The 15,652-nt window shown below is 41.8% G+C and overlaps 1 protein-coding gene across 1 annotated transcript in view; it reads right to left on the bottom strand.

The window, feature by feature from the left end:
* THBS4 (thrombospondin 4) overlaps positions 1–14,861 on the bottom strand; it is a 45,197-nt gene extending 30,336 nt beyond the window's left edge. The window contains exons 1-2 of the mRNA XM_042942122.1: positions 14,652–14,861; positions 8,545–8,748 (exon numbers count right to left, since the gene is read on the bottom strand). Coding sequence (XP_042798056.1) covers positions 8,545–8,748; positions 14,652–14,739 — 292 coding nt within the window. The 5' untranslated portion in view covers positions 14,740–14,861. The remainder of the gene's footprint in view (positions 1–8,544; positions 8,749–14,651) is intronic.
* Between the last annotated feature and the right edge of the window lie 791 nt (positions 14,862–15,652).

Raw genomic sequence — 15,652 nt, 5'->3', positions numbered from 1 at the left:
TAGCAGGTGCACATTAAATGTTGTGAACATGAACTTTCAATGAATAATAAAATGATTGCATGGAAAGCGTTCCATATATAAATTATGAAGTTTAGAGAGGGGCAATTCAATATCTACTGCAGAGAGCAAAACCTACTGTTGTGCTCATGCTGTTATTTAAGGGGATTCTATACTTCTGCCTGGCTTTGTGTTGCAGTGCAGTGCTGAAATGACAAATTCCTCATGCTCCTAGATCTTGTGACAATGGCAAGAGGAAACAAAAGGAAAAGAAGAATCACGGAAATTTCCATCTTCAAAACGTCCGTTAGCAGAAAAATTATCAAGTGCTTTGACATTTACCATTCTTCATATTTGATCCAGTGATTCTCATTTCTCTTATGGCTTCCATTTTTCATTTTTCTTTTTTATTGCAAAGTAAGGAGTTTCAATGCTTCAGTGCTTCAATACTTATTTTATCTTCAGAGCAGTAAGACTACCCCAGAGGGCAGACAGGCACCTGCTCAGGAAACTCACTGTTGTCACATCAGTCACACTGAGTTGAGACACGTTCTAAAGCTCTGGCTCTAGGAGCTTGCAGCCTGCGGGGTGGAAGTTTCTCCGACCTTCTCCAGAGACAGCACCGCTGGAGCAGGAGAGGGCAGACATAGTTGCCTCCCTCTCTCCGGCCCCCTTTTCCAGTGTTCACCTTGCCCTATCTTAATGCAACACACATACACACAGTAGAGAGAGCAAAATGGAGCAGAGATACTACAGAGGTAATAACATAATCAGGTTCCCCCCTCCAGGAGGGGTGCAAAGCCAGTCCCCTGAAGCTGCTAAGAGTGGTCTTCTCCTGGGTCAACCACACCTCTGTCCATCACCACCTCCAGGAACACCACACTCAGGAAAACAGTCATCGGTACAGCTTTGTTTCTTCAGCTGCGGCACACTGCGTTCTCTTATTCCCTCTTCACTCACCACTAGCTGAAACCAGTTTGGTGATAACTGCCTGAAAACCGCACGTCTTCAAACGGTGTTGCTGTCTCCACTCTGTTCTGTCGCTGGCTTTGTCCACCACATTCCTGCCTCACGTTCCCACCAAAAGCTTCTCTCTGCACAATTTATCTAGACCGACAGCTTGAGCTCCTTAAAGGACTCTTCTGACCAAGTTATTGCCTTCTCAAAGCCGCACACAGGCAAGCAACTGAAATCTTTTAATAGCTCCCTAGTGGTTCCTAAATAACATCTAACCTCCTGATCCCAGGACTAGCTGCAACCTTCCCCCTGCCTTCATTACCCAGCCAAGCTGAACAACCCGTATTAGGTTTTCCCTCTGTGTGGAGTGCCCTCTGCTCCATCGCTTTCTTTCCTGATCCATCACGGCTACTCATCTGAAACCAAGATCCAGCTCAAATGCACCTGACTTCCCGAAGTCTTCCTTCTTCCCAATGGCTGGCAGCTGTCTTCATTCCTAGTCCTGTAACACTTTGTCGGGACTTTTCCAGCTGTACTTTTCCAGGACTCAGAGTCCAGTTTTGGCTCAGATACCTAATAGCTATGTGACCCTGGGCCTGTTAATTTTGCTAGGTGTCCATTTCTTAAACTATTAAATGCAGCTAAGATGAGTTTTCCTTTCTATCTCTTTTGGTTTTCAGTGGTGGTCAAATAAGAAAATACAAAAACTACCAACTGCTATGCAAATGTAGGTATTAGTGTTATCTATTTGTATTTATTTCTTATCTTCACTACTAGAGCATAAAGTCTGGGGCCAGGATTCTAATTTTTATCAATTTTCTCACATACCATAGCATCTGAAAACACAAAATACAGCTATTTATTGGATGAAAAATAGATAGAGTATTCATGTATCCACTCTGATTTTTTTTTTAACCCACAATCTCTTAAACAACATGAGGGGCAGTTTCTACTGGTTTATTTATTTATTTTTTTGTTTACAAATCCTTTCCTTCTAAACTTAGCATCTTTGTATCCCAGACAATTTGGGGCTTGATTTTATAGCTCCATTTACATGCCTGGCTACCCTCTTGACACAGAAACCACGTAACTTAGCCTGATTAAATACCATCTCCGCGACTGGCAAAAGATGAAAAAGCAAACCCAAGCAATGACGATGTGAAATACTGCTTTCTTGGAAAAGAATTTTCAAAGGGTGCTTTTCGGAACAGTGGACTTGGTAGTCAAAAATATTATGATGTACTGAATGTCAGAGCAATGAAGTAGGGCGCCAGCTTTAAAGAACTGGAAATGATAATATTTTGTCTGCCTGGGCAAAAGAGTTCAGAGTGACCTGGCCCGCAGGCAGCAAACTCGTGAAGCCGTAGTCCGGGGCTTTCTGCTTTGCTTGGCAAATGGCTTTGCTCTTTGGCACTTTTCAATATTTGATGAAAGCCATTGCTGTCAACCTTTCCTCTTCTTTTAAAATAATTGCACATTAAAAAAAAAGTCTTCTTGCCATTAATGTCTCTTGTGATGGATATTCTTGTTTGCCTTTGCTTATTTATCTTCATGCCCTATACACTGAGTCTTTGTAACTTTAGTGCTTTGGAAATACATATAAAAGGTAAGCCATCAAATTGCTTTTCCTGAAAGTACCCTGGGTGACTCCCAAGTGGGATGAATGCCGTGTGGAGGTTTTGAAATTTTCTTATAGCAGTTTGAACAAATGTAAAGTACACAGAGTACATGTATATATACACACACACACACACACACACACACCCTGCAAAGAAACCATCCAGTGAAAGGAAGCGCAGTAATTATATTAAACATCTGCAGAGGGCTTGATATTTTGAGAAGTTATGAGATTCCTCAAGTGTGCAACTGTCTGGTAAGTGACAAAAGCTGTTGAGTGCACACGAAGTCCCAAGGTCATCTTATAGGAGGGAGTTCCAAAGCAATTCCTTAAGCACCCATGGAATCTTCTGGTCTTAGCAGAGCCACAGAATATGAACACTGTAAGTTATCTAGCTCTATTTCCCATTTCACAAATCCCTTCAATAAAAGTTTAGCTTCTACCAGCACATTTCCAGGAACAAGGAACTAATTACTTTGTAGGGAAACCCATTTCACTTTTGGATTGCTCTCCAAGATTTTCCTAATACAGAACCAATATCTGTTGTTCCCTCTGACTTCCACCAATGAGTCCTAACTGTGCTCTTCAGAACTATAGACAGATTTAGTCTTATCCTTAATTCAAATGATATTCTTCAAATATTTTAAGGCAACTTTCATCTCTCTCATGTCTTCTATTTGGCTCCTTTATTTCTCCAGATCCTTTAACATTTTTATTTGTGATGTCATAAAAAATGAGGTCCAAAGGGCTGTTGTTTTGGGGACTCTCCTCAAGGTAATCTCTGACTTGAGAGTGTCCTTGTGTCATGTGTCCTGAATGAGTACGGTGGGACTATTAGCTCCTTTAATCCAGCCACATGAATGCATTAATGAAGTCTAAAATTTAAGGAGATTTTTTTTAAATGATGACAGGTGATATGTATTTTTTTTTAATTTTTATTTTTAGAGAAAGCATGCAAGTGAGGGAGAAGGGTAGAGGAGGAGAATCCCAAGTAGGCTCCTTGCTCAGGGCAGAGCCTGAGATGGGGTTAGATCCCACAACCCTGGTATCATGACCTGAACTGAAATCAAGAGTCAGACACTCAACCAACTCACCCAGGCACCCCTTAAGAAGATTTAAAAAACTGTTGCATTAATGCATCTGCTAATTCATTCATTCATTCATTCAGCAAACATTTCTAAACAACTACTAAGTGTCAGGCACTGTGCTCAACACTAGTTGGTTCTTAATGTTGACTAGGCCTCTGAGGATAGTTCTCCCACAGCCTGTACTTGGGCAATTTACTTTTCACCCCTAGGTGATGGATTTACATTTGTTATTGTTAAATTTCCTATGATTGTGGCATATGTGGCAGACTGGTAGGACCTTGTTAAACTTGATGATGGCATCCAACATGTTCAATGGTCTTCTCTAGCTATGTGCCATTTTCAGACATGATAAAATACTATTTATGCCTTCACCTAAGTCACTGATATGCTGAACAGTTCAATGCCCAAGACAGAGCCTTGTCAAAAACCACTAGATTTGCTGTAAAACAACTTACTAACCCCTAATAGTACTATTTATCTAGCTTATTCTTTTTTATACTCTCCAGAAATGTATAATGAGTGGCTTCAAAAAATTCTTTTCAGATATCAAGATACATTATGCTCACAGCATCTTTTTGATCTCTCAGCTTAGAAACTACTTTAAAAAAAGTTTGGCATGACTTATTTTTAGTGAACTCATTTTCTTTTAAATAATCCCAGCTCTTTCTTTTCCAGGTAATCCCAAGATACAAGAGTAGTAATATAATCCTCCAGGAGTTCGTCCTAAAGCTCACTACTATTCTTTCCATTTTCTATACATGACCATTTTAAAACCAAGCAATTCAAAGGCACCTCATAGGAATACAGTGAAGATCACAAGAGATAATGAGGTTTGAGCCTTTAGAACACTCTTGGGACACTGGATGGGCACATAAATATTATTATTAATGTTTGAGGCACCTCATTGTCCCCCTTCATTACTGGGTTCAAAATTCTAATTTTTTTAGTGGGGGGAGGGGCAGTGGAAGAGGGAGAATCTTAAGCAGACTCCATGGCCAGTGGAGAGCCTGATATGGGGCTCGATTTCAAAAACCATGAGATCACGACCTGAGCTGAAATCAAGAGTTGGACACCTAACCGACTAAGCCACCCAGGTGCCCCCAGAATTCTAGTTTTGAAACTCATCTAGCTCTCTTATACTGTGTTTCTCTTTAGCCCACAGACTTCTCTGTGAACCATTACTCTGAACTATTTGACATGTCCTATCTTAATGCTAAGGAGCTTGACTGCAGTTATTACTGCAAATTCTTGGGGTTCCCTTCATTTCCACAGCACCAAGTTGTTCTTTTAAAAAAAAATTTTAATGTTTATTTATCTTTGAGAGACAGATTGTGAGCAGGAGGAGGGCAGAGAGACAGGGAGACACAAAATCCTAAGCAGGCTCCAGGCTCTGAGCTGTCAGCACAGAGCCCAACATGGGACTTGAACCTATGAACCGTGAGATCATGACCTGAGCCAAAGTCGGACATTAAACCGACCGAGCCACCCAGGCACCCCCTAAGTTGTTCTTCTGTGGCAAACAAACTAAGACTAAAGAAGCAGTTCTTATTGTTTTTTTCTGAAAGGTGAAGGTCTCATCAAGGCAAGCCAAGAGTTCACCAAATCCTCTCTGGAAGACAGTCCCCTAAAAAAACAGAGATCTTTCTCTTCCTCTTCTTTCTACCTATCTTATAGAAGCATATGGAAGAACCTGAAATTTTTATTGAGCTTCACAGTCTATAAAAAGTATACTTATATAATTCAGCTCTTGCAATCAATCAACCCCACTGTAGAGACAGTAAACCAAGGCTAAGCACTTCAGAGACATATTCATGGGGACAGAGCTGTTAAGAGATTTAACTGTGACTCAAACTCAAAATCCTAACTGGAAGGTTGCTTCTATGCCAGATACAAGAAAAATATCAACCAGATCTTCTGTACAGCCAGGTGATTTCTGTAGAACGCTTATTTCTACCAAGATTGCACCACCTGTATTACTAACAATCTGATAGATCATTTATATCAGAAATAGTCCATTTCCCTTATGTCCTCCTCCAAATGGTCTTCAAAACTCATTAATGCATTTGAGCCAGAACTATTATGCGCCAGACATTGTATAGTTCCAGAATTTTCACAACAGTATATATCTTCTTTAATAAACAAGGCTACTCTTCACAGCCTCCATTTATTCTATTCACTTTGCTCATGAGCTACTTTATGTACAAGGCACTGTGCTAGAGGCTACAAAAGACACAAAGGTGAGTTCAGGGATGCTCAGTTCCTGCTTTGAGGGAGCTTACAACCTACTGGAGAGAAGAATTCAAGAACAAGGCAAACTAAGATTAGTACCTTCTGTAGAAATCGTAATAAAAGATGTCAGAAAGAATTTGAGAACGGTCTTGCATCTTTAGGATTTTGGTATCTGTATATGATGCAGGAAAGGTACCAGTGGGGAGCAAAGGACAAGAGTAAAAGGATAGAAAAGGACAGACAGCATGAGTGGGCCCAGGAAATGGTAACTAGTCCATCTAGCTCAAGCACAGGCTGCATGGAGGGTTGGAATAAGGGATAAATTGCAAACGCTGGTTGCGAGATCATGCCACAGAAAGTTCTGACAGCTCAGCAGGGACATCTGTATCTTATTCAGTTTGGAATGGGAAGCTACTAAAGGTTTCTGCCATCCAGCCTAACTCCATCCAAGTTATGCTTATGAACGATAATGAGGCAGCCATGCAAAGGCTGACTTGTAGAAGCAGGGAGCTCATTGGCCAACTTGTGCTTCACATTCTTCACGCAATACACTTCACTTTACTGTAGGAGCTCATCTAGATCCCTAGACAGTGACTGGGGTTCACCTTCAAGGTAGATGATTCTCCTCGACCCTCCAGGTCAGGCCTGCACGGCCACTATCAAATACCTCGACAGGGAGTCACAATCACAACCCCGTCTCTTCCATGGAGCTGATGGACCCAGTCACTTCTCCTTCTTGTTCCAGTCTGAAGGCTACTGCTCCTTCACAGAACCTTCAGATTCACCGTGTTGGCAACTCTCTATACTTTTTTCTATTGCTCCAGTGAAAATTCTCTATGTCAAGTTCGTCCACTCTCCAAACTCTGGTATAAATTCCTCTTTGTTTTCCTTTAATTTTCATTTTCTAACAAAATCCAGAAAGGTGGAGAGGTGTTCATCCAACCTTGGGGTCTTCTCCTCTAACATGGAGATCAGCTGGTGTTTACAGCTGAATCACATGACTGCTGGTTGTTCAAAGGAAGCACTAAAAACACCCTTACCTCTCCATCTTGCTATCTGGTGTTACCTCTGCCCATATAGAATCAACAAAAAGAATCCGTTCTGGGGAATGTGCTGCCTTGTGTTTCCAGGCAACACAGATTTTCCACAATGGGCTCACGCATACTGGACAATTGTGAAATGGAGGGGGGAGATTCAGTGAGGCTGAAAAGCTAGGAGCAGAGTTTTTCACTCCACAGAAGGCCCTTCTGTCACCAAGCTGAGACATGTCACCATGTCCCCAGACTCCCTTCGCTATTTGGGACCTCAACACAGCCCCTGACAGGCCCAAGGTACAGACAGAGAGAACACATATGAGTGGGGAGGGAAGGGGCAGGGGGGTGGTTGGGACTTGACATAAAAGGAATTAAAAACCCATTCCTTCCTGCTTTTAACTCTGTAGTCCTATGAAAGTTAAGAATTAGGAATTTCTGTCAGCTCCTAATATCTGAAAATTAAATGTTCAATCACAATTAGAATCTGATAGAGAGTCTGAAGCACTTGAAGTAAAGCAAAGTGAAATAAATATAACATCTAGCCAGAAGGACCAGTCCCCCCCTTTTTTTATTAAAATCATGAGGCAGCAGGAACACGTATCTGTCACATTCCTCAATAAGCAGGAACAGGTGTTGTCCCCAGGGCATGGGTGGAGGGGAAGGAGATGAAAAAATAGTGACCTGTTTCTTTGAGAATCATTTCTTAGTATTTGTAGTAACTCACTGTGACAATGAAACATTTGACAGCAAAGCAACCAAACAGATGACAGACCTGTGTAAACTGGGATGAAACAGGTGGAAAAGAACGATGTTCATTTAGTTCTAGTGACTGAGGTATGTTCTCTGCATCAAGTCCAGGGAAGTTCTTGCAGAGCTTGGAGTTAGGTCTGCTAAGCCACATACTTCCGAGGGAACAGAAGAATGGTGTGGGTGGCTGTTAGAGGCTGAATGTTTGTGTCCCTTCTCCCCCCCCGCCCCCAAATTCAGATGTTGAAGCTCTAACCCCTCAGTGTGGTGGTATTAGGCAGTGGGACTTTGGGAAGTAATTAGGTTTAAATTAGGTCATGAGGGTGGGACCCTCACGATGACATTAGTTTCCTTTTAAGGAAGTCAAGACAGAGAGCTTGCTCTCTTCACTGGCACACACTGAGGAGAGGCCATGGAAGGACATGGCAAGAAGGTGGCAGGACCCAGGCTTTCTCCATGAACAAGAGCTGCTGGCACCTTGATCTTGGACTTCTCAGCCTCCAGTACTGTCAGAAATAAATGTCTCTTGTTTGACCACCTCGTCTATGGTATTTGTTCTAACAGCTTGAACTAAGTCAGTGGCCTAATGGTCCTGGGTCCTGTCCCTTCCCAAACTGGACTCAGAATAACAGGAGGTGGGACAATGTCAAAGGGCATTTTGGCCACAAACAATTCTTCATCCTCTCTCCAAATTATCAACTCATCCTCCCCAGACAGGTCAATGAACAATCAGAAGAATTTTGTATTGAAAACTGACATGAATGTTGGATCAGTATAAAATTGGAGGAGGGAACCATCTCAAGGCAAGAAGATCCCAAAGGTTCAAATAGGAAAAGAAGATTCTTAGGAAAATGATTTCTGCAAATGTGCTTACCTTTGTTTAAGCGTCCCATCACAGTGAATTCAAAATATTTGCTGCCATCAATGGAAGAGTAAAGGCCCAAGATGGTGGATGAACTTTTAGAATGCAGCTTGAAGGTGGAGATCACATAGACCTCATTCAAGGTGGGATCTGTCAGGATTGGCTGCAGAACAGCTGGGTTCAGCCTCTGGCTGGAAGATGGGAGAAGGTCAAAGACTAGGGAGAATGGAGAGAAAGGGATAATCAGTGAAAGAAGTTTGGGACAAACATTTTTTTGAGGGGACACAATTTGACAGTAAGATATAACGTACATGAACACTGTTACCATTTACATTGCTAAACTCACCAGTTCTTCCTTATCATTCTTACAGTGGCTGGACATTTGAACCAGAAAAAATACAGCACAATCATCATCACTAGGTCATGAACTCCCAAGAGAAGACTAAATTTGCAAACCGTAAATCACATTTGGCCCAAGAAGTGGCTCTGAAAAAGCCCACTAGGAAAAGCACTAAAGGCTACAAGGGAGACAGGTGAGAGCATGCAAGTCATTGTTTCTCTTATGTCTCTAAGTAGTAAATGCCTGCCCTAGGGTTCTCATGCATGCCCTGGACCAGAGCTGACTGTAGTTTTCTGGTCAGTGATAAATGATACCAGGCATGCAGCAGAAAGAATGGATGTGGTGGGACACAGTGTGTCAGCAAACAATTTGCTGTCTCTGTGAGACCCAAGTGTTCCCTTTGTGCATATATAGTTCTCCCATATTTCTCTGTTAAAAATCCTGATACATGGGTGCCTGGATGGCTCAGCCAGTAGAGTAGGAGACTCTTGGTGTCAGGGTTGTAAGTTCTAGCCCCAGGTTGGATGCATCTATCTTTTCTTTCTTTCTTTCTTTCTTTCTTTCTTTCTCTCTTTCTTTTTCTTTCTTTCTCTTTCTTGCTTTCTTTTTCTTTCTATCTATCTATCTATCTATCTAGAGATATAGATACATATACATATTTGTAATATTTTTGAGAGCTTTAAGAGTATACATCCAGAATTATTCAAAAGGCAAAGGCCAAATGGGTAATACTCACTAGAAGTTATTCAGTATTTTTGTTGGTTTATACTAATATTGTTTGAACAATTCCAAAGCCTACAGGAACTTCAGCCTCTAAAGCTGTTTTCTAGATACAATAATCTGGTTATGAAAAGGGTAATAGAATCCATAATTTATAAAAAGCTCTTACAAATTAATAAAATAAGCAATAGAAAAATGGACACAGCAGTCAGAGAAAGATAAGTATCATATGACTTCACTCATATGAGGACTTTAAGACACAGAACAGATGAACATAAGGGAAGGGAAGCCAAAATAATATAAAAACAGGGAGGGGGACAAAACAGAAGAGACACTTAAATATGGAGAACAAACAGAGGGTTACTGGAGGGGTTGTGGGAGGGGGGATGGGCTAAGTGGGTAAGGGACACTAAGGAATCTACTCCTGAAATCATCGTTGCACTATATGCTAACTAACTTAGATGTAATTAAAAAAAATAAAAAGAAAAAAATTTTTAAAAACAAGGAAAATGGGCACAGAACATGAAAAAGCAATTTACAGACAATTTACAGAAAAAGAGTTACAATGGCAAATAAGTATTTTGTGTGTGTGTGTGTGTGTGTGTATACACATTACTGTATCTAGAAAAAAAGGTTTAGAGGCTGAAGTTCCTGCAGGATGTGGTATGTACACACACACACACACACACACACACACACACACACACACACACTGTTCATATGCTTAACTAATGATGAAGGAATTGCTAACTTGAACAATAAGGTATTTTTCTCACCATCTGACTGTAAAAACAATTAATACAATGATACCCAAAGATATCCAAAGAAAATGGGAGAAAATCTAACTGGAAGAGGTGGAAAACCAAAGCCTTGTTAGCATAGCACTTTTTAATGAAAACATCAACTGTCCTTAGCAGAGAAAGAAGGGCTTGACAGAGACCAAAGAGATTTTAGCCATCCAAGCCATCCTGTAGCACTACAACTGTTCAACAAATTATTGTTTATAATATCAAAACACTGGATGCAACTTAAGGGTCCTTTATTAGAGCGCTTGATAAATAAACTTTAGTCCCTCCCGAAAGTGGATTATTATCTATAAAAAATAGTAATGCAGCTGAATACTTACAGATATGGAAGATGTTCATGATATAAAGAATTGAAAAAATCATAAAACTATACATGTAACATGACCCCACTTGAAATATATATTTCCAAATGAAAACATTTGAAAGACAACACAACAGAACCTAACATGAATAGTACCTATCTCTGGGTCATATAATTATACATTTATTTCCTTTTTTTTGCTTATGCAATTTTTTATTTTTATTTTTACAATGAACAGGTGTTACTTTTGTAATAAGAAAAAAATAAATAAAAGTTATAAAACAAACAGGCAAAACCCTAAGTACTCAAGAATTTCTACTCTTTAAGAAACTATCTGTCTTTATACTGGATATGTATTCTTTCCCATGTACTTAAGGACCTTACAAAATAATGTGTTTAATATTAGAAATACTGGAAAGCAAAACATCTATTATGTTCCTTCTAGGACTTCGCTTCCCCCCACCTCCACCCAAACATGAAGACTATTGCCTACTGTACTTCAAAAAGGAAACAGAATTTTTTAATTTCCAGAGAATTGCAAGCTTTACATTTCCATCAGTAAGAACAAGGGAAAATGAGACAATATGTCTAAAAGTTCCATTCAGGACAAGCCATCTGCCAATGTGTGTTCAAGGTATGGGAACTGCATTCAACACTAAACTCTTGCTATTCTGGAGTCTTGCTTTCACTAGGATTATGCACATGATTTAGCTCAAGCTAAATTTACCCTATTTCAATCTTCAAGGCTCATCTAACCCATTGGCTTCTCTCTCAAGAGGCAGAGTTGGGATTAGTTGGTAATGAGTTTGGAGAGTGTTTTGAAAAGGAAATGAGACACAATTTTCTATTAATGTTATTACATTTCATTAATAGTGCCACGATCTAAGCACAACCTTCTACTGTTAGAGGTGAAATTACTACTACGAATCAGTCCAACTACCACGGTATGACAATTGAATACATACCAATAAGACTAGCAAGGCAGCTCACAGGAGAAAGGATACAAATTATTATTCAGTTGAGCTGATGATGGTAAGACTAATTAATTCAATAAAACAATCTATCAGAAACTTAACTTAATCTGATAATCTACAGCAACTAAGTTAACCAGATAATTTAGGTAGTACAGCCTTATTCGGAGTCCTATGAAACAGGCAGCTCCAAGAAGCAGCAAAATCCAAACCTGCAGCACACCATGAGGCTGTGTGTTCACATGTCAGGAATTCATACAACACAAAATATTAACCCCTAAGTTTAAAACTGCCAAATCCTATGTACAATCAGAAAACTTTTGAATTGTTTTGAAAAGCTTCCTCTTTTTTTTTAATGTTCATTTATTTTTGAGTGGAGAAGGGACAGAGAGAATGAGAGAGACCGAGAATCAGAAGTGGGCTCCACGATGACAGCAGAGACCTGATGTGGGGCTTGAACTCACAAAGTTGAGATCATAACCTGAGCCAAAGTCGGACACTTAGCCAACTGAGCCACCCAGGCACCCCGAAAAGCTTCCTTTCTAACATCAAAAAGCAAAGGCAGCAGAAGCAAAAGCAAACAAGTGGGACTCCATCAAACTAAAAAGCTTCTGAATAGCAAAAGAAACCATCAACAAAATGAAATGACAACCTACTGAATGACAGAAAATATTGACAAATCATATCTGATAAGGGGTTATTATACAAACTATATAAAGAACTCCTAGAACTCAATAGCAAAAAAAGAATCTGATTTTTAAGTGGGCGGAAGATCTGAACAGATATTTTTTTCCAAAGAAAACATAGAGATGAGCACTGGGTGTTGTAGGTAAGCGATGAATCATGGGAATCTACTCCTGAAACCAAGGGCACACCGTATACACTGTATGTTAGCTAACTTGACAATAAATTATATTAAAAAGACATACAAGTGGCCAACAGGCACATGAGAAGATGTTCAACATCAGTAATCATCAGGGAAATTAAAACCACAATGAGTTATCACCTCACACCGGTTGGAATGGTTATTATCAAAGAGAAATACCAAGTGTTGGCAAGGATGTGGAGAAAAGGAAACTCTTGTGTACTGTTTGTGGGAATGTAAATTGGTGCAACCACTATGGAAAACAGTACGGAGGATCCTCAAAAAAACTAAAAATAGAACTACTTATGATCCAGCAATTCCACTTCTGGGTATTCATCCAAAAACCCTAAAAACACTACTTCAAAAAGATATATACAGGTTCATGTTCACTGAACCATTACGTACAATAGTCAAGATATGGAAACCATCAAGTGTCCATTAATAGATGAATAAAGAAGATGTGGTATATGTATATCATGGAAAATTATTTAACCTAGGAAAGGAATGAAATCTTGCCATTTGTGACAACATGGAGGGACCTTGAGGGCATTATGCTCAGTGAAATAAGTCAGACACAGAAAGACAGATACTGTATGATCTCATTTTCTATGCGGCAACTAAAACAACAAGCAGCCAAGCTCATATACAGTGAGCATACTGGTGGTGGGGGGGGGGGGGTAGGGGTGGAGGCAAGGGTGAAAAGTGTCAAAGGGTACCAACTTCCAGTTATAAAACCAATAGGTCATGGGATTTCAAGTATAGCATGCTGATTATAGTTAATAATACAGTATTGCATATTTGAAAGTTGCTAAGAGAGAAAACCCCAAAAGTTTCCATTGCAGAAAATCATTTTTTTTTGTAATGGCATATGGTGACAGATGTTAACTGGCTTTATTGTGGTGATCATTTCACAATGTATGCAATTTTGGAATCGTTATGTTTCATGTTCACCTGAAACTGATATATCCTTCTGTGCCAATTACACTTCAATTTTTAAAAAAAACTTTCTTACCTTCCTTGAAGAGAGGTCACAATGAATAAATACACACTATAGTATTTCAAATATTTCAAGGCAAACTAAATGCAGTGTATTATTACCTACCCCCTGAAACCACTATTCTGGTTGCCTGGTCTGAAATCAAAAGGAGTTATTTGGTGACATGCAAAGTTTAAATGGGTTATTACTGCAGTAGGAGAGGGAGGAATTGGAGACTTCCCTCAGAGGCATGCTTCACCCTGGGTTTGTGAGGAAGAACAACTTTCACTTCAACCTGTTGACTCCTTCCAGCTTTATTTCATGCCGCAGTAATAAGTCAACAGGTGAAGGTCATCACTGGATGGCCAGTCAGAGCCCTAACATCTTTTCTTGCTTAAGTAATTTCTTCCTTTTGACCTTTACAAAAAAAAAAAAAAAAAAAAAAAAAAAAATCAGTTTAAACTTAAGTGCATTCTGCCCAATGGTCATTTTCACCCCATTTCACACAGAGGTTTGAAGATTATTCAGCTGTCTTTTCAAAGTATTTATCGAATTTTTACCTCTAGAAGAGAAACACCGACTTCTTGGTCCTTCCTGCTCTATTCATCTCAGGAATCAAGAGATGATGCCGACTCCCAAAGATGGTTTTGGGGGCCAAAGAGCAGCAAAGAGCCAGTAGCCGGGCAAAGAGAGTAAAGCTGCGTGTGCCTTTCTCGGGAACTTCGCTCCTGCCGGGTCGGAGTTTAGGGGGCAAAGGCTTAGGGGATGGCCGGCCAGAGAGAACCGCAGGGGATACAACCTGGATTTCAGGATGTGTTAGAGGTCTAGCGAAGGGTGAGCTCTGAAATGAACTCCACTTCTTTGCATGGACTGAAAATAAGTTTCGAATCCCCTAAGATGTTGTTTAGGGAAGTGGTCTCATGGCCGGATAATGGTCTCTCAGAAAATGCTGTACTCTAATCGCCACTTCCAATCACAAAATGCTGGGACTCGGACCCCAGAGGGTCAGAGAAGTACCGACGGAGGCCCCGGGAGCCAAGGGCCAAGCAGCGCGCGGAGCTGGTCCCTCCTGTCGTCCAAGCGGAGCGTGAAGGAGGAACCCGGGGCTCGTCGCCCCCGCCCCGGCGCGAGCCCACTTACCCTGGGGGGTGGCCTGGGCGCCAGCCCCTAGCCACGGCTGCAGGGCCAGGTGCAGCAGGAGGAAGGCGGCTCCGCGCGGGGCCAGCATATTGGCTCTTCCTGCAGCCGCGGACGCCCGCGAGCGAGGCGGCTTGGCCGTGCCTCGGTGTCCCCAGCTGCGCGCTGACCCTCCGTCGGGCCCCGCGGGCGGCGCAGGTGCAGGGTGCGCGGGGCGCGGCCTCCGGGGCTGCCGTCGGGGGCGGTGCAGAGCTGAGCGCACTAGGAGCTGCCTCCGCCGAGGGCGCCGGGCTCTTTATGGTCTGGCCGGCCGGAGCCGGGGGAGGGCCGAGGCCGGGGCGGCCCCCTTGGCGGGGAAGCCGGTTCGCCGGGAAGAGAGGGGGCGGCCGAGCGGGGAGCGTGGGCGGCGGAGGGGACGGACTGCGTGTGGCGAGGGGAAGGAGACGCGGTCTAGCGGGACCTGGGCGGGCGAGGGTTCTTGGGAGAGAGCGGGGCAGCCAGGGCTGCTCTAGGCACACAGGACCGGGGAGAGATGAAGTGACCCTGTCCCCCCCCCCCCCCCCCCCTTTCCTCCTTCTGTTTTCTAAAAAGAATCGCGCTTGGAGAGGCTTTGTAACGCCCGTAGCCCGTCGTAGGTTCCCTTGAGAATGAACCCTGAAGACTCTCCTGCCTCCTAAAGCGGTCCAGACAGCAATTGGTTTCTTTTATTTCAAGCTTTTCTTGAGTGCCTCGGATGTTGAATATTTTTCCCATCAAGTTTTAAGACACGAACAGTGAACGTTGGAAAGTTTTGAGTTTTTAACGGAAATAAAACACATCTCAAGGAATCAATCCGGACAGAACCATTTATAGGAGGGCGGTTTATTTTCAGTCTGGTTTCCAAACACTCTTGCATGCCCACTTCTGTTGCGTCCTCCCAAAAGATTCCATGTGACAGTTTGAAGGTCTGGGAGCAGGGAGCATACCGAAAGAGAGGGAAGGAACATAAGGAATTCATCTCTCTC

The sequence above is a fragment of the Panthera leo genome, chromosome A1, assembly GCF_018350215.1.
Source record: "Panthera leo isolate Ple1 chromosome A1, P.leo_Ple1_pat1.1, whole genome shotgun sequence".
Lineage (NCBI taxonomy): Eukaryota > Metazoa > Chordata > Mammalia > Carnivora > Felidae > Panthera > Panthera leo.
Note: the sequence above shows the minus strand (reverse complement) of the source record. Positions and strands in the feature narration are given on the sequence as shown.